Genomic DNA, 26,170 nt, shown 5'->3' with positions numbered 1-26,170 from the left:
TGATTTGTGACTAGACTGAGTAACTATATGCAGATGTTTATGATATCGTTTTTTGCGATCACTTTGACTATAGGCTACCGGGTAGGACTCGTTTCACAATATGCCTACTGCCACGACATACCACAATCTTTCCTATTCCCCATTCATTTTCCACTTTCTCATTGCACCTCGTTCCTGATCTATCCGTGTTTCCTCTCCTGGTCACTCCTTCTTATGTTCCTCGTTCATATTCTTTTCCATCAGGTCTTTCCACTTCGCTCTTGGTTGGCCTCCTCATCTTCCACAACCTCACGACACACCAGCCTTCCTCATTTACCTCCTCCTTCTCCAGAATAAGACAGTAATTTGTCCCTCTTTCTTGTTATTAGTCTACGTCATCTCCCTCCAAACACCCCGTCTCTCAATCACCCCCAGTTACACGTCCCTTATCAGCCTTTGTTTCCTCTTCCTAACTTCCCTCCTCTTCCTCTTCTTCCCTCTCCTCTATGATCTCCTTCACCTTACACATCCATCCGTCATGTCTATCTCCTCTCCACTCTGTCCCCCCACTTCATTCTTGGGTACCTTCTTCATCTTCTCCCAACCACCCCATTTTCGCGCGCGCGCGCGCACACACACACACACACACACACACACACACACACACACACACACACACACACACACACACACACACACACACACACACACACACACACACACACACACACACACACACACACACACACACACACACACACACACACACACTTCCCCACATTGTCCCTCCACCACCTCATTCTTGGTGGAAATTGGAGTCGGAAGCATTAAATGAAATACATCCTTCAGCGCACACTCGTCCCCAAAACACACACACACACACACACACACACACACACACACACACACACACACACACACATCCAGCTAATCGGACTTACTGTAATTAGTTTTGCAAGTTTAAGTGCACTTTTAAAAACGACTCATCCTTACTTTTAGAGCCGGTTGATAGAGACAAATGGTGAGGCAAATTGGATTTCCGTCCCGCCCCTCCAACTTCCACACCCTGGGGATCCAACTTGCTCATCCCCGCCTCTGATTCTGCTGGGGGTGGGGTGGGGAGGAGGGGGTTCGGGGAGAAGGCTTTGGAGGTGGTTGGGCGTTTGGGAGGAGATAGGGGGTTGGAGGAATGGCTGGGGGACTGGGTAGGTGGCTCGCTCGGGTTGCGGAGGTAGCGGGAACTTGGGGAGGTGGTTTTTGGGTTGGGGAGGTGGCTAAGGGAAGGCGTTGGGGAAGAAGAGGGTTTTGTTTTTAAGCGCATATTTTTCACGTGCGGGCGCTGAATTTCTCCCAGTTTCCTATTGCTAATTTATATAAGTTCGTCTTAAATTGAATTCAGCCAACCTAACCTAGTTTTTATTGTTTTGTGGGGAGGGGGGGGTTGGTTCGTTCTCTTATGAGGGCGTTGAACTTCTCCCAGTCTATTAATACTAATTCGTCAGACTTTCCTAACTCGGCAAGACCTAGCTTAACTTGGCTTAATCTAACTTCAGTTCAGATAATGGAAGTGGCTGTTTTGTGACTGTTTGTATTCACGTGATGGCGTACAGCTCCCCTCGGTCTTGTAACACTAATTTAGGCCTATATCAGTCTCTCCTAACTTCATACTACCCAGCCTGGCCTAACCTAATTGTGATCCCTTTGGGAGAGGGTGGGAGGAAGGGGGAGGATTAGGAGAGGAGGGGTGGGAATGGGGTCTTTTTTTTTGGGAGGGAAGGGGGGAGGGGGCTTGTTTTCATAAGGCGCCTGGTGGTCTAGTAGTTAGAACGCCCCGGCTGGAGTGACATCCCTGCCAACATGTATGGGTTAGACCCCTAGGAGGTGGTTTATTTTTTATTTTCTATTCTTTTTTTTTTTTTCTCATGTAGTACCATCAGGGGAAGTAGGTTGGTCATCTACCCTTTAAATGAATTGGGTTACTATAGGTTAGCCTCATGCCCGTACAGCTAAGTGAGGGTAATATGGGACTCGTTGTTTCTAGTTAAAACTTTCATGTGAGGGCGTTCAACTTCCCAACTGCGTGTGATAATGCCTCCTGATGTTAGCTTGCCCCAGCTTGTTACTACCTGGCATAAATGAACTGACTGCTTTCTAGTTTGGGGCTACAGGGAAGTTCAATATATCTGCATTAGTAAGATAATTTTCGTAGCATTAACATCAGTCGTCTTTAAAATAGAAAAATATCCTGTGAAAAATGCTTTGGCATAATGTCTTGTACCTGCTGGACAACGTAATGCTTCGACTCAGCCATAAATAAGGAAAGTAAAATATCGAACACTATCCATCTTTTCAGTGCTTGCAAAATTGCTTATTTTCCATATTTACGGCTGAATCGATGCACAACAGTATTCAGGAAGCATGCTTCATTATTGCACATGTTTGGCATATTTTCGCAGGATATTCGTCTATTTAAAACGCGATTTATCCTAATACTACGAAAAGTTTCAGCGTCGATATTTTGAACTTTCTCGTAGCCCAAAATTCGCAAAGGGTCAATTGTCGTATCATTATCAACCACCAGTTTCCCTGGACGCGCTGATGGCAATTCTCCTACATCGTTATCCTTATCTATACGTGGATCTCGCCCTGTCTGTTGATGATAATGGCAAATATAACACGGATGGTTCAGATGATGATGATGATGATGATGACTTCCAAAATCAACCTGAACCTAGTCTGACCCTGTCCTCCCACACAAAAGTAGCTAACATTAAATAATTCTGGATATCATAAAATTATCCTAGCCTAGTCTTGTCTACCCCAGGATAGTCTAACTTTATTCAGAACTCGTAGGTAGCTTAAGTATTGAAAACTTTTTGATACTCGATGAAGACGTGATGGGATACAGACGGACTGCTTCACACACACACACACACACACACACACACACACACACACACACACACACACACACACACACACACACACACACACACACACACACACACACACACACACACACACACACACACACACACACACACACACACACACACACACACACACACACACACACACACACACACACACACACACACACACACACACACACACACACAGAGGCGTGAAACACATTAAGGGTAACCCACTTTTTAATGAGGCTGTGTTAATGAGTTGTGTGTATCTTGCTGGGTAGGGAAGGGTGGGATGGGGTGGAGCAGGGTGGGATGGGATGGAGAGGGATAGAATGGGATAGGGTGGAGTGGGGAATGGTTGGGGTGGGGTGCAGTGGAATAAGGTGGGGTGGGGTTGAAGTGAGCTGGAGTAACGTGGAGTAGGATGGGATGAGGTGGAGGTGGAGAAGGATGGGATGGAGCAGAGTGCGTTTGGTCGAGTGAGATTGACTTTGGGAGGGGTTAGATGGGGGTGGGTTAGAGCAAGGTGGAGTGAAATAAGAGTGGGATGGGGTGGAAGTGTGATGGAGTAGGGTGAGGTGGAATGAGGGTGGGGTCGGGCTGGGGTGAAATAGAGTGGAGTAAGTGGTTTGGTGTTGATGTGACATAGGGCTGGACAAGTTAAACGAGATCCCGTGGAGTTGGGATGAAGTATGGTGGAGTGGGCCGGTGGAATGAGCTCTTGGAGGAGACGGGAGTGGAGGTGTATGTGAAGTCTGAAAATGGAGTGCAGTGAAGAGACCAGAGATATAAAGCCACCATACTCCACTACAAAAATATTAACCTTTTCAGCACAGTAGCGTACTTTTCTCTTTATTTTTATTATTGTCATTATGTAAATCCAAGCTCAGTAGGACGTGGATCTGGTGACCTGCAGGTTAAATTCGCCCAGCTGCCACAGTCCACCATCCACTTTTTTGGGTATAGGGGAAAGAGTCGAGCGGCGTTTGTATAACCGGGCAGTTGTACCGGCCGGATATATCGGTGCCTCCACATGAAGGCGTCCCTCCCCATCATTCTCTTCATTCTTGCTATCTCCAGATAATTTTAGTTTAGGGAAGACAGTTGGTTTTGACGGAGTTGTAAAAAAGAATCTCAGTTAACCATTTCGGTTCAGTGCAGGATTTTCTTTACTTATTCTTCCCTCTTCCAGATGATTCTTTATAACGTAGGAAAGCTTTAGTATAATGAAGAGTTGATAATATCTGGGTGTTACCACTGTTAATTATGGACATTGCTTGGTAATTATCCTTTGTGTGTGTGTGCGTGTGTGTGAGGGAGCATGCGCATATATCTTCTGCAAATTAGTGCCTAGGCGCTTGTGTGCGTGTAAGTGTTTGTATATTTGGTCTTTGTGTGTGTGTGTGTGTGTGTGTGTGTGTGTGTGTGTGTGTCAGTCATCGCATGTGTTCGTGAGTGCGTGTAAGTTCCCCAGTAGCGTGTGTATAATTGCCGTACATAAAGGAGTATTGCCGGCGCCGTATCAGCTCCACCCTGGCTAAACTACCGTCCACATCGCCGGAGGAGCCACGTCGCAACACTGCCAAAAATTGACGTGTTGCCAAGAGTTTACTGAATGCTTGTGGAATTGGACTCTCTGTCTGTTTGCATGAGGTATCTTTCTGTTAGTTTCTTCTCTCTATATCATTTTGTCTGTCTGTCCTGTATGTCTGTATATCCGTCTCTGTCTGTTCGTCCGTCTATCCGTCTGTTTTTGTCTGCCTGTCTGTCTCTCTGTCTCTCATGCCTTCCATCCTTCTGATTGACAGGGACTAACTTTAACATTAAGCCTCCTATTTGTGTTGAAGTCCAGCCATCAGAATTGAAGTATCATCCTCGCCTGACATCAAAAGGACTTCTCGTTGGCTGGGCGGAGTGAAAAAATTAATGGTTTTAACTTCGCTGCGAATGTTTGTGTGAATAATTCCTGTAAAAAAATTGTTCGATGGATTTTAGGCAAACTTTCGTGGCTAATGTTTTCTTTTCTGTCTCCGAGCCGGGAGGGGAGCGATGAGGTGTGTGTGTGTGTGTGTGTGTGTGTGTGTGTGTGTGTGTGTGTGTGTGTGTGTGTGTGTGTGTGTGTGTGTGTGTGCGCACGCGTGCGGAAATAGTGGAGTTATGTATGCGTGTATTTTGGGAGGAATGTGGGTGTTTTTGTGACTTTTTTCTTTGTATATGTGTCGAATTACCTGAGTGTGTGTGTGTGTGTGTGTGTGTGTGTGTGTGTGTGTGTGTGTGTGTGTGTGTGTGTGTGTGTGTGTGTGTGTGTGTGTGTGTACTGCTCACCCTGTCTGCTAATTTTACCCTCAGCTGAACACACTAGATATCAGGGGTCCACTCAGCTTCCCCTTACGCTTTATGTGTTAGCTTGTGTGTGCATGTATGTATGTATGTATGTGCATGTGTGTGAGAAAGTGTATGTGTGCATGTGTCTTTGCTACTATACAGCCTGTTCTTCCTTTCTCTTCGTGTGCTGGCTGTCTACCGCATGTGTTCCAGTAAGTGTAGTCTGTGTATGTGTATACGTATGTGTGTACTTGCATGTGTGTATCTATGTGTGTGTGCGCTAGTATACAATCAATTCCCCTTCCCTTTTATATGTTGGCTTTGTTCTGTAAGTGTGCAGAATATATATATATATATATATATATATATATATATATATATATATATATATATATATATATATATATATATATATATATATATCACTTCACCTTTATATGCTATATTCTAGTGTGTGTATTATTGTATATATGTGTGTACGTGTATGTATGCATGAACATTGCGTATGAATGTGTGCTTGTATATGCATGTGCGTCAAGGGACTAGTCTGCTCTCCCTTCCCCTTTATGACTGTGCTGCCGGTATGGTAGTGTGTGTAAATGTATGTATACATGTACCTGCATGTGTGTGTTTATGTATGTATTATTTGTATGTGCATGTTGAACAGACCTCTTCCTCCGGCATCACCTATTTTGTTGCGACGTGTGTGTGTGTGTGTGTGTGTGTGTGTGTGTGTGTGTGTGTGTGTGTGAATTAGTCTATCGTTCCTTTTATACAACCTGAACTTGTTGTAGCATATTATATCAAAAATCATTTTTTAATATCATATTTGTCACATCTTGAAAAGGATCAGAAAAAGAAAGCTATGTAATTTCATGCTATTTAGCTGACCATAATGCCATTCGTCTGCATCATCATCACCACCACTATCATCCTCATCCTCATCATCATCATCATCATCATCATCATCATCATCATCATCATTGTCAACATCTTCACCATCTTCAGTACTATTTTCATTGTCATCATCATCATCATCATCATCATCATCATCATCATCAGTTCTATTTTCAGCACATATCATCATCATCATCATCATCATCATCAATACTATTTCAATATGCTCACCATCATCATTATCGTCATAATCATCATCACCAGTACTATTTCATCATCATCATCATCATCATCATCATCATCATCATCGTCAATACTATTTCAGTATTCTCACAATCATCACTATTGTCATCATCATCAATATTCATCATCATTATCATTAGTACACAGCTCAGAAATTGGGCTAATTGGAAGCCAGAAACAGGAAAAAGTTGAGGTACAAAATTATTTGAACTATTATTGGAATGTCCAGCAAAAATGGGGTAGGATGGTGCTTCTGGGGAGTAGGGCTCGTCCATTAGTAGGGACAGAAAGGCCTGGAGACCCATTTGTCGAGATTATCCATGAGAGAGAGAGAGAGAGAGAGAGAGAGGGCAGGGGCGGTTTCCCACACCACCACCACAACCACAGCTCCCCACCTCCTTTCTCCCGTGACAAACAGCTCTAATAAAGGTAGACCAAACACAACACAGCAAACACACACACACACACACACACACACACACACACACACACACACACACACACACACACACACACACACACACACACACACACACACACACACACACACACACACACACACACACACACACACACACACACACACACCACAACGTTGCCCTAAGCGTTTTTGCAAAGTTCACGCTTGTGTTTGGCTTGTTGGTAAGGAGGACGGGAATATGTGGTGTGTGTGTGTGTGCTCTGGGAAATGGATGTGGTTATGTCAGTTCTTGTGTGTGTGTGTGTGTGTGTGTGTGTGTGTGTGTGTGTGTGTGTGTGTGTGTGTGTGTGTGTGTGTGTGTGTGTTAGTGCACGTAGAGGTTAAGCCATACACAGTGCAGGTCCATTAACTCGTGTACGTCTGAGGGAGGGTAGGGGGAGGGGATGGGTTGAGGAGAGGGGGAAGGGGAGTGGGAGAGGGAGGGGATGGCGAGGGGGTAGTAAGGAGGGAGGTGTATTGGGCGTTGGGGAATCTGCTGACTCGAATTAGTGTCCAGATGGAAAGAGACCTTAAGGGTGTTATGGTGGCAGGGCGGCGTTGAGAGAGAGAGAGAGAGAGAGAGAGATGCTATGTCACTTTACTGAGAGATAACTTAAGGAGAAGACCCTGTTATTGAGAGGGAGACAGAGACAGATAGAGCGTCCCATTGATGAAGGGGCCCCGTGTGGGATTAATACAGGGATTAATACTGGGATGGGGAGCGTCTGTCCAGTAAGAGGATTTAGGGGGGCGGCGTCCCCTCTGGAGCCACTCGGGCCAATCCGCGACGGGGGGAAGCCGGGATGAAAGCACACACGGGCCAGCGTCTTAAAGTTGATATGTGCTCCCCTTGGACTCTTCCCTACCTCACCTAACCTTCCTTCCTCACCTTGGTACTGTTCCTCACCTTGTTTCTTCCTCACCTTGCTTTCCTTTCTCGTCTTGCACCTTTCTTTCCTCACCTTGCTTACTTCCTCACATTGCTTCTCCCTCTTGGATTTCTTCCTCATTTTGCATTGCTACGCCACATTGCTTTCCCACCTTGCCTCTCCGCCTTGTTTCTTTCCCTTCATTGCATCCCCACTTTGTATCATCTTTACCTTATTTTCCCACCCTTTTCCTCTTCCCCAGTTCCGCCAAATAAACACAAACAGACTGCAATAAGGAAAACCTACCGGGGAACCTCTAGTGCCTACTCTAAAGCTGTCCCGCGGCTGCTAATACCACTTCTTTACTCACTTTACAAATGGAGGATGTTACAGTATTTTAGAGCTCTTGTGATGCTGTGTTTTGTGTGTTCGGAGTTGCCTGTAGTTCATTTGATGCTTGGTTGGTGTCCCGGGATTTTAGAGTCTCCCTAGCACCTTCTCATTAGCGATTTATTGTGCATCTTGCATCTTGTTAGTCACTTGTACTATCTTTTCAACTTTTAAACTTTATAGGAGGGGAAGCTTGCTTGATACTGAATCGTTGTTTTGTTACACCATGATAGTCTCTTGCATGTTATTTGCAGCATTATATTTTCTTTTTAACAAATTTTAACACAGTATGCAAAATGAAGTTCATTGGACTTACCGATATACATAAAAGACTATAGCAGCTTATCATACATGTTAACCTTAATAATCTCATGTATGTTATGCATGCCATACGTTTTCATTTAAATGCCAGCATGGTATACAGATATGAAATACAAGGCAGTATTAACGTCACATTGGATAATGAGCTGTAGCATTTGTCCTTGCAATCATCTTTCCAATCAGGTGTAAAGGTGTGGGATAGGGCTTGGAGCATCTTTACCGTACCTTGAGTCTCAACCCCCAGTACCAGATGTTTTCCAAAGATGGATATAGTGGTGTGGCTAAAATGACGTCATCTTTGTGAAGGAATGAATGTCATTTGTATTTCATCTGATGACCAGCTATTGCATCTCAAAGTTAACCCCTTCAGTACGATTCTCTCGTAAATCGATTATAATCGTATGGCATCCTGAAAAAATAGAATAATAGAGACGTCCTTAGTCTAAAATGGTTGAGGGCAAGATTGGTGTTGGATGCCTGGATGTGTCAAGTGTCTGGGCGTGTTGGCTGCATAGGTGTGTCGGCACTGTCGGGTACCTGGGTGTGTTGGGTGCCTGGGTGTGTCGGGTGCCTGGATGTGTCAGGTGCCTGGATGTGTTAGGTGATTTGGTGTGCTGGGTGCCTGGGTGTGCTGGGTGCCTGGGTGTGTCGAGTGCCTGGGTGTGTCGGGTGCCTGGGTGTGTCGGGTGCCTGGGTGTGTCGAGTGCCTGGGTGTGTCGAGTGCCTGGGTGTGTCGAGTGCCTGGGTGTGTCGAGTGCCTGGGTGTGTCGGGTGCCTGGGTGTGTCGGGTGCCTGGGTGTGTCGAGTGCCTGGGTGTGTCGGGTGCCTGGGTGTGTCGGGTGCCTGGGTGTGTCGAGTGCCTGGGTGTGTCGAGTGCCTGGGTGTGTCGGGTGCCTGGGTGTGTCAGGTGATTTGGTGTGTCGAGTGCTTAGGTGTGTCGAGTACCTGGGCGTGTCGGGTGCCTGGGTGTGTAGAGCGACCAGTTACTGGGTGGGAGGGAGAGAGAAGAAGAAGAAAGAAGATAGTGGAGAAGGGAGGGAAGGTAAGAATAGTAGGGGAAGTAGTGGAGAGAAGGGAGAGAAGGAGTGAGATGAAGAGGGAGGTAAGCGAGACGAGGGACGAGATGGGGGAAGTGGTGAAGAGAAGAGAGAAAGGGAAGTGGATTGAGAGAAGAAAAAAAAAGGAGAGAAGTGGTAAGAAGGAAATGACGGAAGAGAAAAAGGAAAAGAGGAAGGAGTAAGAAGTGGTGAAAGAGAAGGGAGGAAGATTAAGTTAAGGAAGGAAAAGAAGAGAGAAAGAGTAGTGATGGAGAAATGGTGCGAGAGAATGAGGGAAATAGAGGCCGAGAGAAGGAAGGAAAGGAAAAAGAAACGAAGGAGAGGTTTGAGCGAAGTGCTGAGAAGGAAAGAGGCTGGAAGAAAAGGTGAGGAAGAGAAGACTAGAGAGCAGGGAGAGAAGTGTTGAGAGGGAAGCGAGATACGAGGAGGAGGAAGTGGGGAGAAAAGGGGGAGTAGATGGAGAAGACAGAGGGAGGGGGATGGGAGCAAAGGGAGGACGAAGGAGTGGGGAAAAGGAGGGCGGAGAGAAAAAAGAGAGGGGTAGAAAAGGAGGGTGAATGAAGGGACGGGAGGACGGCTCTGAAACCCAACTTTAGTGTCGAATAAAGGACCCAACACAAAAAAAAACATACTCGCATTTATGTCTTTCCTCGAGCGTTCCTTGTGGCCTCCCTGGTGAATGTGGGAATGAATAATTGAATGAGGAGGAAGGGGAAGAAGAGCTGGAAGGAGAAATGTTTTTAGAAGGAGAGTGAACAATGGGAGAGGGTACTTGAGTTGTGAGTGAATAACAGTGAGGGAAGAGATGCAGGAGAGAGTATTGTGGCTGTTGATGAGAGAGAGAGAGAGAGAGAGAGAGAGAGAGAGAGAGAGAAACGTGGGGTTACAGGAAGAGTAACCAGGAAAGAAGTGAAAGCAGGGGAAATGTAAATTAATTGAGAGGGAGTTGCAGGACAGGGACTGAGAACGGTGAATGAATAAACTAGGTGGGTACTCAAAAGAACACATATCCCTTTTGCACTAGGGGATTCATGCAGGATGTGTGAAGAATTCCTTGCATACCTTATTATCTTTGGTATCCTTCCGTAGTACCTCTTTCCTTGCATTGTTTTCCATTTTACATTATAGAATTTCCTTGTATGTTATTTATGTCTCCTTAATGTCGACATAATTTTATGCTGAGAGTAAGTCGTTGTGGAAAAGGCATTACGAGATTTCCCAGGCAATCGAGACTACGGTTTTAAAAGAAACTCTTCGGAAACCAGTCTCCACATTTCGTAGGTCATCCTCGGGCACCTTGAATTCTCGATCTACTGAGAACATCATTGGGTTCGAATACATTGCCATATATACACTTAAGCTTAACAGTTTCAGCTTTGGGGGTAACAGGAACATCCACACAAATTTCCATCTTAGTCTGCCAGTGAATATTTTCGTATCCTGGTGAGAAGAGAGACTGACAGACAAACAAAAAGATAGGGGGTGAAACTATAAGATCCTTCGCCTTCGGTAATGGAGGTAATAACTATGAGAAATAATGAAGATGGAGAAATATGAGCTTCGGAGAGAGAAGGATTAGAGATGATATAGGAGAAAGAATATAAGGCTGGGAGAGACACACGAGTCAAGAAATTATAGGAAAGAAAGAAATGAACCAGCTTTTGGTGTGTGTGGATTGGAATGGTTTGATGGCGGTAAGAAATGGCTGCAAACTGTGCTAATCTATGAATGCAAAATTAAATGAAATGGGAGAGAAGTGTCTGGAGAAAAGAATTTATATGCAGAAAGAAAAGTAAGTAGGAGAGGAAAGAAGCGGTGAAAATAGGATATAATTACGGATTATGATGGTTTGATATCGGAAAGAAGATGGGTAATGAACTACACTTCGAATCCATAATCAAACAAAGCTGATTCAATAATAATAATAATAACAATAATAATAATAATAATAACAATAATAATAATAATAATAATAATAATAATAATAATAATAATAATAACAATAATAATAATGAAAAAGGTTAGGAGCGAAGATAAACAAAAAGAAAAAAAAAAGAATAGAGGAGAGAATGGACACACGAACATTTTTTTATCTATACAAAATCAAGATTGTAATTTGTGGCATAAGATGGATGCTAAGGAACGAACGAGAAACTAAAATATAAATGAATGAAAAACCGTCTGAAGAAAAAAAGAATATAAAAAGAAAAAAAGAAACTGATAGATGAAGGAAGCAGGAGGACAACGAAGTTTTTATGGGTCGTGATTTTTTGATGACATAAAAAAGACGAATGAAGAATTTTGAATGAAGGGGGAAGAAGACAAGAAAAGAAATGAAACTGAGATTGTAAGGAAGGTATGGGCGAGAATTATTTTGTTATTTTCGGGATTATTTGATGGCGAGAAAATTATGAATGATTATCTATGAATGAATTACAAAATAAAGATGGTTAAACGATGTCCGGAGAAGAAAAAATAGTAATAAACAAAGAAAATAAAAAATAGCAGGAATGAGACGACCAAAACTGCTAAATTACGACTGGATAGTTAAAATAAAGATAAAGATAAACTATATGAAGAGAAGATGCTAAGAAACCGTAACTAAATAAAGAATGAAAAAGCAGGAGGATATAAAAAGAGGGGAAGAAATTAAACGTGGAAGGAAAGGGAGGTCGGAGGAAATTTTTATAGTCCAGGATGGTTTGATGGCGGTAGGAAGGAGGTCCCTCAGCTGTGCCCTTATTACTGAGACCCGTATTACTGGCGTCCGTATTGCTGAGACCAGAATTAGCTACTGATGTCCGTATTACTGATGCCCATACTACTGATTCCCGTATTATTCATGCCCATATTACTGAAGTCTGCACTGAAAGGGGTGACGAGGCTCCCTGACACCTCTTCTTCAGCGATCTATTTGACATTTTCATTCCTTATTGCCTTCACTAAGATGACAACTTTGGAACTTCATTTGCTACTGCCAATTGTTCTTATTTAAATTAGAAGAGGAGCCACGTTGAGAGGAAGGTAATGCAGGTTATTCCTAATCCTCCCAGTTAGAAAAGTCTCACCCAGAGCTGAATAATATTGTCTGGAGGAAGGGTGAATAATATCTGAGGAATCGTGCAAATGAATGGGTCACTAGTCGTGTGTGTCTTATACATATCGTTACAAAATCGATTCCGGTTGTATCTTACTTATTTTACTCTGACCTGGCATGAAACTGCCATCTTCCCATCTTGAATGCTGTGTTGTACCAGTAGATTAACACCTAATATGGTACCAGTCACGAAGAAGTGTTATGGAAAGAACGTAGAGCCGCAGTATTGTCTGATTTTGCCATTGGGATACGTGATATATGCTCATGCAAAAGGTCGAAAAACTAGACCATATTAGTGTAAAAGGATTATATTAACCATCTATCTGTCTATAGCCAGATGCCATAATCCCGTTAGGGGTGACAGGTTGACTTTAAGTTAGTTATTTTACGGGGAGGGACACTAACCCTCCACTAACATCACTTGTTGACACATTAGGGAAGAAGTATGTGTTGGTTATACGGTTACCACCCAGCGTTGTTAATGGTTTCCAGGCTTACAGGAAACCATTTGGCTTGTCACTCAATGTAAAGCCACCTGAAGAGGAAAGATGAATAAGAAACATTGGCAATGCTACGCTGTTGCAAAACTCCATCTGAGCAAGCACACACTCCCACCTCCTTGCACACCTAACCAAGCTCATAACGCCTCCCCCCCCCTCCCCGTATTACACAGAGACAGTAAGACTTATAATTTCAGTAGTTTATCCAAGGTAATAATGAAGTTATGAGTAGATCTGATGAAATTATGACTCGCGCTTTTTTTTTTCTTTTTAGGCAGCCATTTTTTATAATTTCATAATAGGTTCAGTCATGAAACTTTATTCATAATCAGATATTCATGTAATCATTTATCATGTACAATTTCTGCTTCCTAAGTGTAATAGTTGCAAAGTTTTAATATAAAAATATAATGGGCCCTTCAGATTCCTAGTGTAGGTCGCATTGAAATCTCTGAGTTTTTTCTTTTCATTAAAGGAAAAAAAATACGTAAGATCTATTGAAAGGCACCAGTTCCCTAAAAAACACATAACTAAGTGGTATGTCATGACTTTGTAGTGAATACTTTCTTAGTTCTGTTCCAGAAAGGAAATTTCTACGCCATCTATTATTGTTGATCCCAGTGATAACAATACCCTCCTCTGACATCGTCAGGTGGAGGGTAAAAAGTGACAGGAAAGATGGAAGAAATAGGAAGAGAAGAGGGCTGTCACAGAAAATGAATGATAAAGGTAAAGGAAGAAGTAGACAGCACTACATCAGTGAGTGGATGTAGTGCTGCCTACTTCTTCCTTCACCTTTATCATTCTTTTTCCGTGTTAACCCTCTTCTCTTCCTATTTCTTCCACCTTTTTTGTCACCTTTTTTTACTCCTCCTTCCTTTTCAGGTGGCTTTGCATTGAGTGACAAACCAAATGGTTTCCTGTAAGCCAGGAAACATTTTACAAAGCTGGGTGGTAACCATATAGCCAAGACATACGTGGTCCCTAATGTGTCAGCAAGTGGGCTGGCGGAGGGTTAGTGTCCCTCCCCGTAAAACAATTCAGTCAAACGACCACGCCATACGTGATTATGGCTTCTGGATATAGACAGATAGATAGTTACTATAATTCTTTTACACGAACATGGTCTAGGTTTTCTACCTTTTGCATGAGCATATACCACGCTACCAGGAAAATATTAGTTTGAGATATTGCCCTTCAGTATTCTCTTCCATGTTATGAATACTGAAATAACGTGCCAAATAACCACACGGCAGAGCAGGTGTACGGGCCATATTACCCTTTCGAACTAGCCTGTAGGTTATATGATTTTTCATATCGACATAATTTTGCGTAAAATGCTGGAAGTATTTAGGTTTTATGTTACCATTTAATATACTTTTAAATAATCTCTCTCTCTCTCTCTCTCTCTCTCTCTCTCTCTCATATATATATATATATATATATATATATATATATATATATATATATATATATATATATATGATATAATATAATATAATATAATATATATTTGCCAGTCTATAAATATCCATTAAGTTTTGCATAAATTTGACAAAGGAAGATACTGACCTTCCATAAAACAAACAAACAGTAAGGAACAGGTATCAGGGGCCTCCGAAGTCCACGAGAACACAACCCCAAGACTCACCACATTGCATTACCCTCATAAACTATACCAGGCCAACGACGGGAGGAGGTGCGTGGGACGGAGGGGTGAGGATGGAGGATAGGGCAAGGGGCGGGAGGGAGGAGGATAGGGGTTGGAGCGAGGGGGAGGCCGAAGGGGGCATAGGAGTGAGGGTGGAGGGGGTGTAGGAAGAGGGTGGAGGGAGTGTAGGAAGGAAAGTAGGGTGGAGGAGGGTGGAGGAAGGAAGATAGGGAGATGGGGGAGGAGGAAGAGAGGGTTTGGAAAGGGAGAGGAAGGCGGGTTAGAGGGAAGAGAGGGCGGTGAAATATGAGCTCCCTTCGAGACGATCAGACAAGTTTATCACACTAGCTTGTGATTCAATGAGCAATATTTTTCTTAGTAATTTATTGCCACGACCAGTCGAAATTCCATAATTTGGGAAATACTATTTGCATAGATCTTTTATGGTTTAATTTTCGTATGGACATAGATTATTTAAATTAGGAGAGACCTTTGACAATTAAGATGTCGAATGCTCATCTTTCTGTTACATATTACTGACAAGTTATATGTCCACAACGAGTGCAATCGAACCAAGACTCAGGATTGACGGGATGCAGTGCTTTGTTACTGAGCCACCGAGTTTCCGACATAATAGTATGGTTTACATAATATGAAGTTAGTTTATCATTGTCATACCACCAGGACAATGGTAATTTCCTGGCCTCATTTTTGGGACTTGACACATGGCTTTTTTAATAAAATAAATGAATAAATTAATAAGTAGTCACCTCCCCCTCCTGTCATTCCCGCCTCCACCCCTCTCTCACTTATCTTCCCACCAACCCTAACGTCGACATTCCTTATTCCTTCTTCTCCAGGTACTTTTTCTCACCCCTTCCTTCACTCTTTCCCTCTCCTTCATCCGTACTAACGCTTCCCCCCCCCCCCCCACTACCACAGCCCCTCATTACCGTGTCACCGGCTAACCTTTGTTGTTGACACCCACCCCCCTTCCTTTGTTTCACCCGCTCCTTCACCCCTACCTCTCAACCCCCTGCCCCCCCCCTGGCTACTCTGAGGGGGCATGAGAGGGGCTGACAGGGTGGGAAGGGGGAAGGGAGGAAGGTAGTTTGGGGAGGGGAAGTGACACTGAGGGTGGGGGAGGGGATTAGCCCTACTTCGCATCTTCCTCCTCCCTCCACCCCTCCAGCTACTCTGAAAGGGAAAGGAGAGAGGAAGGGAGGGAGGAAGAGACTTAACTGAGGTAGGAAGCTGGGTTGGGGTAACTGACAAGGAAAGGGAGGGTGGAGGGTGTACTCTGTTACTGCGTTATTCACTTTACTTTCCCTTCTTGCCCCCTCCCCCTCCATCATTCTTTGGCTATTCGGCAGGGGAAAGAGCAAAGACGGAAGGGGGCCGACTTAGGCCGTGAGATGGTGGGGGGGGGGGAGGAAATGATCAGGAGGAGATAGAATGGGCACGTTATTAGCCGAATGTCACCTTGCCTCCTACCCCCTCCTCTCCCCTATCATTGGTTACTCTGGCAGGGGAAGTGGGTTGAATGGGAGGCAGATGAATTAGTAATATAGTAAAGTGTCTGCAAACTTCAGGGTTCCGTAATGCAGTAAGGGTAGAGACTACGCAGTGAGAGTATAATAAAAATTCTAACGTTGTGTATAAGTCATGCCAAAATGGTTTCATGGAAGGTGCAGGGATACGAGACTAGATTAACCTGATCTAAAACACGTACCGGGTAACCTCTTCTGGCAGATTACATACGGCTGACTGTACTCTTACTGTCTCCAGGCGATTTTATTCACCTCAGGATAGGCTTCTCGGACTGGATAGGTTAGAAATAGCCGTCATTAACCCTCTGTTTACGAGACGACTCCCTAGACCTGAAGAAGATAGTCTGGTAGGGCCAAGGAGAAACAAATAACGTCATCCCTTCAGTACGATGACCTCTGTCAAACTCGCATTCCCCTTACCTATTCAGCTTAGGAAAAATCTCTCATACTGAACGAATTAATGAAAGCTCAGGTCAACCCCTCTAGTTGGACGAGTAATAGGGCAGAAAAAACAAAATGAAAAAAGGAACACATTATTGGAGTGAAGTGGTAATGGTTGCTAATGAAAACGTAACGGAAAAAAAAAAACTTCAATCGCCTCTTAGGGATCCGAACTTACTCCTAAAAACCAGAAGACCATGAAATATAAAAGGCCATCAACTGTGGTGGTTTAGTTTCTGTGGGAGCAAATTTGGGGATGATTCAAGTGGGTACGTGGCTTAGAGGCGTGGATTATTGAGGGGGTCACGTGAGAGAGAGAGAGAGAGAGAGAGAGAGAGAGAGAGCGTGTGTGTGTGTGTGTGCGTGTGTGTGTGATTTTTGCCTCTCAGCATTGTTTCTGTGTGTAATATTTAGCTCTCAGCTTTGTTTCTGAGAGCTCGTGTGTGTGTGTGTGTGTGTGTGTGTGTGTGTGTGTGTGTGTGTGTGTGTGTGTGTGTGTGTACAATATATCGATCATTAACCACAGTTCCAGTTCCAGTATACGGGTGGTGATGAGAGAAATTGTGCTGGTGGTGGGGTATAGATGTTTGTGTGATTGATGTAGTGGTGGTGGTGGTGGTGGTTGTGGCAGTGGTGGTAGTTATTGTAGTTATATGGCCGTGGTTGTGCTAGTGACGAAGGTGGTTGTTTTTGCTGTAGTTCTAGTGGTTGTGGTAGTTATTGTGGTTGTGGAAGTTGCTGTGGTAGTGGTTGTGGCAGCAGCTGGTTGTCTTCTGGCTTAGCAACCTCGCCCTGGGTTTGTGAGGCTTCCTTTCCTATTTTGAGGTCGCCAAAGTGTTCGTAAATCAAGTTCTTGCGTTATATTTCTCTCCTATTTTGTTTCCTTCCTGCTAAGTCAAAAAGATTACATTTAATTTCTCTCCTGATGTTGCTACTTTCCTGTTACCTACAAATAATTTACTTTATTGAATATTAAAGTTAAAAAAAAAAATACATCACATTCCTAAAACACTAATCCATCTCATCCTTCTCCCTGCTGACTCAAGAAGATTATAAATACCTTTCTAATATTCTTTTTACTACTAATTAATAGATACTTTTTTTTAAGTCGAAGTAAAGAAGAAAATAATAGTGCAGCACGATCCTGTGCTGCTTTCTCTCTCTCTCTCTCTCTCTCTCTCTCTCTCTCTCTTCACAGGTGCCCGGCTATTCTGGGCCGCCTGACCTTTGTATGAATTAAATAGTTTATCGCACAAGTAGATCCACGGCTGTTCTCCAGGTCTTGCACTTTATGTTTTGTGGACCTGTGGCTCAATGAGAGAGAGAGAGAGAGAGAGAGAGAGAGAGAATGTGCATGTGTGAGGACAAATACTACAGTGTGAAAGAGAATGTGTGTTTTAAAGAGTGAAGTAATGCTTTACTGAGAGAGAGAGAGAGAGAGAGAGAGAGAGAGAGAGAGAGAGAGGTGGTAACGTATTCCTGAGCGGTGTAAGCAGTACCCATCCTGTATTATTCATAAAGTAACTAGTTGGCATTGACTCTGCCTCGCTCGATACACTCCTCACCCTCTCTCTCTCTCTCTCTCTCTCTCTCTCTCTCTCTCTCTCTCTCTCACACACACACACACACACACACACACACACACACACACACACACACACACACACACACACACACACACACACACACACACACACACACACACACACACACACACACACACACACACACACACACACACACACACACACACACACACACACACACACACACACACACACACACACACACACACACACACACACACACACACACACACACACACACACACACACACACACACACACACACACACACACACACACACACACACACACACACACACACACACACACACACACACACACACACACACACACACACACACACACACACACACACACACACACACACACACACACACACACACACACACACACACACACACACACACACACACACACACACACACACACACACACACACACACACACACACACACACACACACACACACACACACACACACACACACACACACACACACACACACACACACACACACACACACACACACACACACACACACACACACACACACACACACACACACACACACACACACACACACACACACACACACACACACACACACACACACACACACACTCTCTCTCTCTCTCTCTCTCTCTCTCACTGCTGCTACTTGCCTCAGAGCTTACTTATGCACCCTCTCACTTTCATTTTTTTAACCTCTCCTTTACACCCTCTTACACTCCTTCACACTTACACCTCCTCTCATTCTCATCGCACTCTTGCTCTCTTCATCGCACATCCTCACAGATATTCACTACCTCACACTTGTATTCACTCTTTCATGATGTGCTATTTCACGAAGTATAAGCTGGAATTATTGAGAGTGGTTTTAGGACACATCGTTGGTATTTTTTGGAAGAGCAGCGAAAGCTGTTTGAAGCCTTCAGTGAATTGATGATTATTTCTGTTGTAATTTGTTGCAGACGATTTTGCTTGGTTTACTTAAGTTCTCTCAGTATGGAAACATTAGATACAGTCTGCATTTACAACTTGGGCACGTTGAATACATATAATTTATTGTGGTTTACCCTTCCATCCATCATCCATTCTTGTGTTACCTCATCAGAATTGTAGGGACTAAGGGCTGGACTACCCTGAGTGTTGTTGTGAGCATTATGGACCACTCTGTGTTGCAGCACCTTGATAAAGACAATTTTATTTATCTCAGCGAGAGACCTCTGGTAGTGAAGGTGCTTAAACCTACAATTTCTTTTCCCTACTAAAGCAGATATTTCGACCTTGTCATCAGGAACCCGCATTCCACTGTTTTAACTCTTTGGCTACGATTACGAACCTGATATCGACTGCAGTTGACGATAGCACCAGTCTGAGCGATGTAACGTCACGACTAAAAATTTAAAATTCATACCATATCAAATAACGTTATGCCTTATGCCTGAAGAATCTTGTATACATACCAGTATCTGCAATGGAACGATGCCACCAGCTGCCTCCACTGGCCGGTATAAGTGGGTTTACGGTATAAGAATATATTGATCACCCTCAGAGCTGCATCAGTGGCCGCCCCTTTGTGTTCCGCCCACTCTTTACTTATTCATGTGGCCTTGAAAACCCATTGCAAATTCCGCCTCAGTGTGGTTTTATGCAACTCGGAGTGGACCTTGGAGAATGTTGCAGACCTTTCCTGTGCAGTGCAGAAAAGTTTTTAATCCAACTGCCTCTAGCCTTGTAAACTAATTTTTATACTTCTTTGCAATTCTGTGCTGTTATTTAGAATATTTTCATTTGCGGAAGAGTTTAATGAAAGTCAGTTTTTAAACCTGTGTTATAAATTGTTTTATGATTCCATCAAGTTCTACTGGTTATATGCACTACGATTGATCGGGCTTCCTACCGATGATTTAAAATTGGAATTCACTAGACTGAAGTAATTTAATTATTTCACAAAAACAAAAGAATTAAAAGTTTACTCAGTTTTCTGATTATATACCGATATATATATATATATATATATATATATATATATATATATATATATATATATATATATATATATATATATATATATATATATATATATTGTGTGTGTGTGTGTGTGTGTGTGTGTGTGTGTGTGTTTTATACGATATAGTTCATGTATTATTGTGTTGCCTTGTGTTGAAAGAGTTTGCATTATTCTTTTGTTTTTCTTATACGCGGTGACTTGTGCATTGGCACTATTAAGTGATGTCAGAAAATCCACTAAAAATGGAGTTAGTGACATCACTTCCTAGCACAACTGTACATCTATGCAATTTTAAGTGTTTTTGCCTTCATGCGCCATCAGTCCAACTCTGAAAATATTTTCTCTCCTAAGCCTAACCAGATTTTGTTCTTGTCATTTCTAACTTGCCAAGAAATTACCTAATTTTGCATTTCCTTATTTGCAGAGGTGCCTTCTCTGTGGTGCGGCGATGTGTGCAGAAGACGACCGGATTGGAGTTTGCCGCTAAAATAATCAACACTAAGAAGCTCTCAGCACGAGGTAAGTTTCTTCCACGTGGTGGCTTAATTGTCGGCTGTCTTGGGTTGGGTTGGGTTAGTGAGATTGTGGACGATGTAGGGTTTGGATGGGTGGGTTTTGTTGGGTTGGGATGGGTTGGTTTGTACTGGACTGGTTCGAATATATTGGACTAGCTTGTGGCCTGTTCTTGGTTAGGATGGGTGGGATTTGTTGGGCTAGCATGTAATGTGATGAATTGGTGTGGGTTTGGTCGAGTTGTGGGTTGGGATCATTTGAATGGATAGCGATAAATTGCAGTGCGTTTAGGTCTTCACAAAATTATGAAGCACACACACACACACACACACACACACACACACACACACACACACACACACACACACACACACACACACACACACACACACACACACACACACACACACACACACACACACACACACACACACACACACACACACACACACACACACACACACACACACACACACACACACACACACACACACACACACACACACACACACACACACACACACACACACACACACACACACACACACACACACACACACACACACACACACACACACACACACACACAGAGCCATTTATGATACATTAAGCACTAGCATGTGTCAGTTCCACACAGACATGCGCACACTCATACAGATACACATAAGTATGTATGAAATATGCAAGAACTACTTAAATAAGACATGAACACTTAGAACTTACACGCACACTCACCTAAGCACATTCTCTCTCTCTCTCTCTCTCTCTCTCTCTCTCTCACGGGTGCTGGGATAGAGAAGTTCCTTTACCACCTCATTACTGGCACGCTCATAACTCGGCTGCCACTAATTAGAGCAAGGCGAAATGAAAGCGAGGTAATGTTTGAGTCTCATTTGCTGTGGTGTGTGTGTGTGTGTGTGTGTGTGTGTGTGTGTGTGTGTGTGTGTTTGTGTGTGTGTGTGTGTGTGTGTGTGTGTGTGTGTGAGAGAGAGAGAGAGAGAGAGAGAGAGAGAGAACGTTGCGTGATTACACAGTTACACAGATGCGCAAGCCACCTTTGTACTCACACCAGAGAGAGGGGGAGAGAGAGAGAGAGAGAGTAGGCATGTGATGGCAAGCGTAGTGAACTTTCGTCCCATAACTTTTTCTACCTAACTCTCCCTTTTTTATTTCCCAAGTTACACACTTTCACAACGCTTATTCCTTCCTGTATTTATCCTGACTCCTCCCTGACTAATTCATCTTCACTACCGCCATACTTTTTGATTCTTCCTACTGTTGTATTTTTATTCCTGCTTCCTCCAGACGATTTTTTTCAGATTAGGAGTGACTTTTGGGGAGCTGCAGGGGTTAGTTGTGGCCGTCATTCACTTCTCTGCTAGGACGCTTCCCTTAGCTGAGTAAAATCGTCTAGGCTGCAGCAAGAATAAAGGATCCATGACGTCCTTTGGTTGAACGGGGTTGAGAGAGAGAGAGAGAGAGAGAGAGAGAGAGAGAGAGAGAGAGAATTATTTACGTATGAGAGACAGAGTGGATCGAGGCAGATGCTATCGCTGGTTCAGTCCCTTGCGTATGACAGGCAGATAGTCCTGGGAATAATTACTACGATAATACTGGGATAAGTCGGATATTATCAGGTACTGGGATATCAGTTATTGGGATATTAATAACTGCTGGTATATTACTGGTTACTGGGATAATATAAGTCACTGGGATATTATTAGTCACTAGGATATTACACATCAGTCTTCTCCAGTCATATATTATCCATTTTTTGTTAATAAGGGGATACGACGCACGCCTAATGCCTTTAAAATTATACCGGAAAATAAGGGAAAAAACCTCGAGGAAAATGTCGTTTCTTAAAACCAATTAATTAATCTGTGTCATAATGTTTAAACCTGAACCAGGAGAAGAATTTATAAAGGATCCTAGCAAATTTAAAAGCTATTCAAGCATCCATAACAAACAACTCGTATTACAGATCATTTTGTTCTCAGTATTTCATCGTATATATTAACTCTGATGCATCGGGAGGTCCTCGGTAGCTGTAGGAATGACGATAAATATAAATACAAGGAATCTGCAAAGCAGCTTAACCCCTTGAATTTGATGACGTGCTTTCCTCTTGCGTCTTGCTGCTCCTTGGCGATTTAATTCAAGTTTGGAGGGCTCCCTGTTGGTGAAGGGATTTATATACACTACAGCTGAGAACTCTCCTGAAGTTGCCAAGAATATCAGAGCTACGTCCTTGGGTTAATGAGTTATGGTAAGGGGAGATAGGAGATGCGGACCCAGGTCTCTGCTGATATTGAGCCGTATTCTAGTTGGCTTGGGAAAATTCGTACAGGGGGCCTTTTTAGCACTTCTTCTGTGGCGATTTATTTTCTATATTTCATCTACACTCTCCCTGGTACCTATGAAGCAATGTGTACTAAATGGAATCGACTGGTATTTGTTTGAATAGATTATGAGAGAGAGAGAGAGAGAGAGAGAGAGAGAGAGAGAGAGAGAGAGAGAGAGAAAAAGCGTCTGTACCCACCACCAAACAGAAAGACGTCTGTTCTTAATTTTCATGTATTCAGAACCTGGGGAAGCCATTTAGTGCAAATTTATTAATGATAAAAAAAGGTGGTAAGAAATAAATACAGATAGAGAAATTAATAAATATGATAATGACATACTGAAAAAAGATAATAATAATAATAATAATAATAATAATAATAATAATAACAACAACAATAACTGTAGTAGTAATAGTAGTAGTAGTAGTAGTAGTAGCAATAATAATAATAATAACACTGAGTAGATTAGCCCAGGACTACTCTCCTAATGAGGTATAAAGATATTGCTGGAGAGAGAGAGAGAGAGAGAGAGAGAGAGAGGTAAATTTTTGGCTAATACCAGATGTCAGATTAGTGAGTCAGTTCCCATAGTTAGTAAATCAGTTAGGTGGATAATTACAAGCCAATCAGGTAGTCAGGTAACAATGCAGTTGAGTGATTAATTATAGAGTCAGAATGCATTAGAGAGTCAAGTAGGTGGGGATTAGACTCTCTCTCTCTCTCTCTCTCTCTCTCTCTCTCTCCCCACCATTACCCTGCTACTGGTTGCCGCCCCACCCTCTCTGCCCACAATTACCTTGAAGTTTATTGGAGCCCATGTTTGCCTAGTTTGGCCCCACTCTAGGTAACAAGGCAGTAAAGCAGTGGAGTTTAATTACAGAGAGAGAGAGAGAGAGAGAGAGAGAGAGAGAGAGAGAGAGAGAGAGAGAGAGAGAGAGAGGTTTAATTGAGCAGTAAAGGTTTATTGTAGTTACAGAGAGAGGTTCATTCACGTTCTGGAGATGCGTTTAGTAATGGTATGGTTATGGAGGTACTGGTAGAAGTCATGGTAGTAACAGTAATGATGATGGTAATGGTAGTGGTGATAGCAGTAACGGTAATAGTCATGGCGTTAATGGTAGTGGGAATATGGTAGTGGTAGGACTCAGATTGGCAGTAATAGTGATAATGGTAGTAGTGATCATAGTAGTGGTAGTGAAAATGGTAATGATGATAGTAATAATGGCAGTGATATGGTAATGGTCATGGTGGTAATGGTAGTGGTTATTGAGGAAGTGGTAGTGATAATATAAATGGTAATGGAAGTAATGGTATTGGTCATGGTACTAAAGGTAATGATCATGATAATTATAATGGTAATGGTATGGAAGTAATTGTAGTGATCACATGAGTAACGGTACTAGTAACTGGTGGTATTGGTGGAGGTAATGGTGATGGTATTGGTGATAATGGCAGTGGTGATGATAGTATTAGTGGTGGATGGTTATGTGTTAATGATGTTTTTAATGGCAGCAGTGGTAGTGAGAATGGTAATGGTGATGGTAGTACTGGTAGAGGTAATGGTAACAGCGTGAAGTGTGAGTCCTGGGCGAGAGTGAGGGTCTTCCTGGCTCGTTACAGGGACCTAATTGGCTGTCCTTTGATCACTTCCTGTCGGCGGCGCGGAAGGGGTGGGGGTGTCGATGGAGGGGAGTCGTGGGTGGGGGGTGGCAAAGTTGGCGGTACAGGTTTTGCACACTATCCTCTCTATCACCATCACACTCTTGCACATCATCCTCTCCTGTGTCACCATCACTCTTTTGACGTCACCTAATACCACTAACCCTTTCATGGTAAGGCCAACTCCAGCACTCAGTTCTTGTATCACCAGACGATTTTATTGAATTGAGAGTGAGCATAGGGGCATGAGAACTTAAATACTGCCATCATCAACCCTCTCATGCTCGGGATATCTCTAACAGTCTACTCCAACAGACAACTTTATTTATCTGAGTGAGCCATAGGAGCCTTCAAGCATAAATTAACCAGCTTAACACCATCATATTAATATCACCACCAGCTCCTCCATCACCTTTATGCCACACATCTTAATTTGCACCACTTAATTGCACCATTAAAGGCCTTCTGCAACTATGCTCTCATGCAAAACGGATATTGATGTTTAATTTGAGGCCTGAATGGGTGAGTGAGTGAAGAAGTGGGTGATTGAGTGCGTATGTGTGAGTGAATGAGTGAGTGTGGGAGTATGAGAGTGTAGGAAAGTGAGTGAGTGTAGGTGAATGAGAGTGTGTGAATGAACATGAGTGAATGAGTGACTGGTTGAATAAGGGTGTTAGTGAGTGTGTGTGTGTGTGTGTGTGTGTGTGTGTGTGTGTGTGTGTGTGTGTGTGTGTGTGTGAGCGATGAGGGTGAGAAGGAGTGAATAAACGAGAAAGCGAGTGGGCGAGAAAAAGAATGAATAAAGGAATGAGTGAGTGGATGAGTGAGCTTATAAATAAATTAATAATCCACAAATATAAATAAAAATATGCCTTTTCTTTTTGGGGGATCATTTTTTCCTCTTTTGGAATAGATCAAAGAGGATGATGGTTCAGTTCACCTATTATTACGGATATTTGTGTGGTCTGGCAGCCTCTCTCTCTCTCTCTCTCTCTCTCTCTCTCTCTCTCTCTCTCTCTCTCTCTCTCTCTCTCTCTCATACTTGTAGATTTACATTTGTGTTGATTTTGGTGAACTGTAAAAACTGAGACACAGGAAACGGTGGCATTTGTGAGTGTGTGTGTGTGTGTGAGAGAGAGAGAGAGAGAGAGAGAGAGAGAGAGAGAGAGAGAGAGGTGATATTTCTTGACTTGTCTGAGAATGAGTAAATATAATCATCCTCATCGCCAGCACCACGCAGTTATCATCATCATCATCATCATCATCATCATCATCATCATCATCATCATCATCATCACCACCCTTTTAGCACTACTCAAAACTGTGTGGGAAGTATGCAGAAGCAGGAAAAAGCGAC

The 26,170-nt window shown here is 43.0% G+C and overlaps 1 protein-coding gene across 8 annotated transcripts in view; it reads left to right on the top strand.

Moving 5' to 3' along the window:
- Positions 1–26,170, top strand: part of CaMKII (Calcium/calmodulin-dependent protein kinase II) — a 491,893-nt gene that overhangs the window by 166,667 nt on the left and 299,056 nt on the right. For all 8 annotated transcript variants that reach the window (XM_080272799.1, XM_080272794.1, XM_080272798.1 and 5 more), the window contains exon 2: positions 20,721–20,815. In XM_080272799.1, the coding sequence (XP_080128925.1) occupies positions 20,721–20,815 (95 nt within the window). The remainder of the gene's footprint in view (positions 1–20,720; positions 20,816–26,170) is intronic.

Source organism: Coenobita brevimanus, chromosome 51, assembly GCF_032717465.1.
Source record: "Coenobita brevimanus isolate Jiangsu-jjx chromosome 51, ASM3271746v2, whole genome shotgun sequence".
In the NCBI taxonomy this organism is placed as follows: Eukaryota; Metazoa; Arthropoda; class Malacostraca; order Decapoda; family Coenobitidae; genus Coenobita; species Coenobita brevimanus.
The sequence above is the reverse complement of the archived record's forward strand: the minus strand, read 5'-3'. Positions and strand labels throughout refer to the sequence as shown.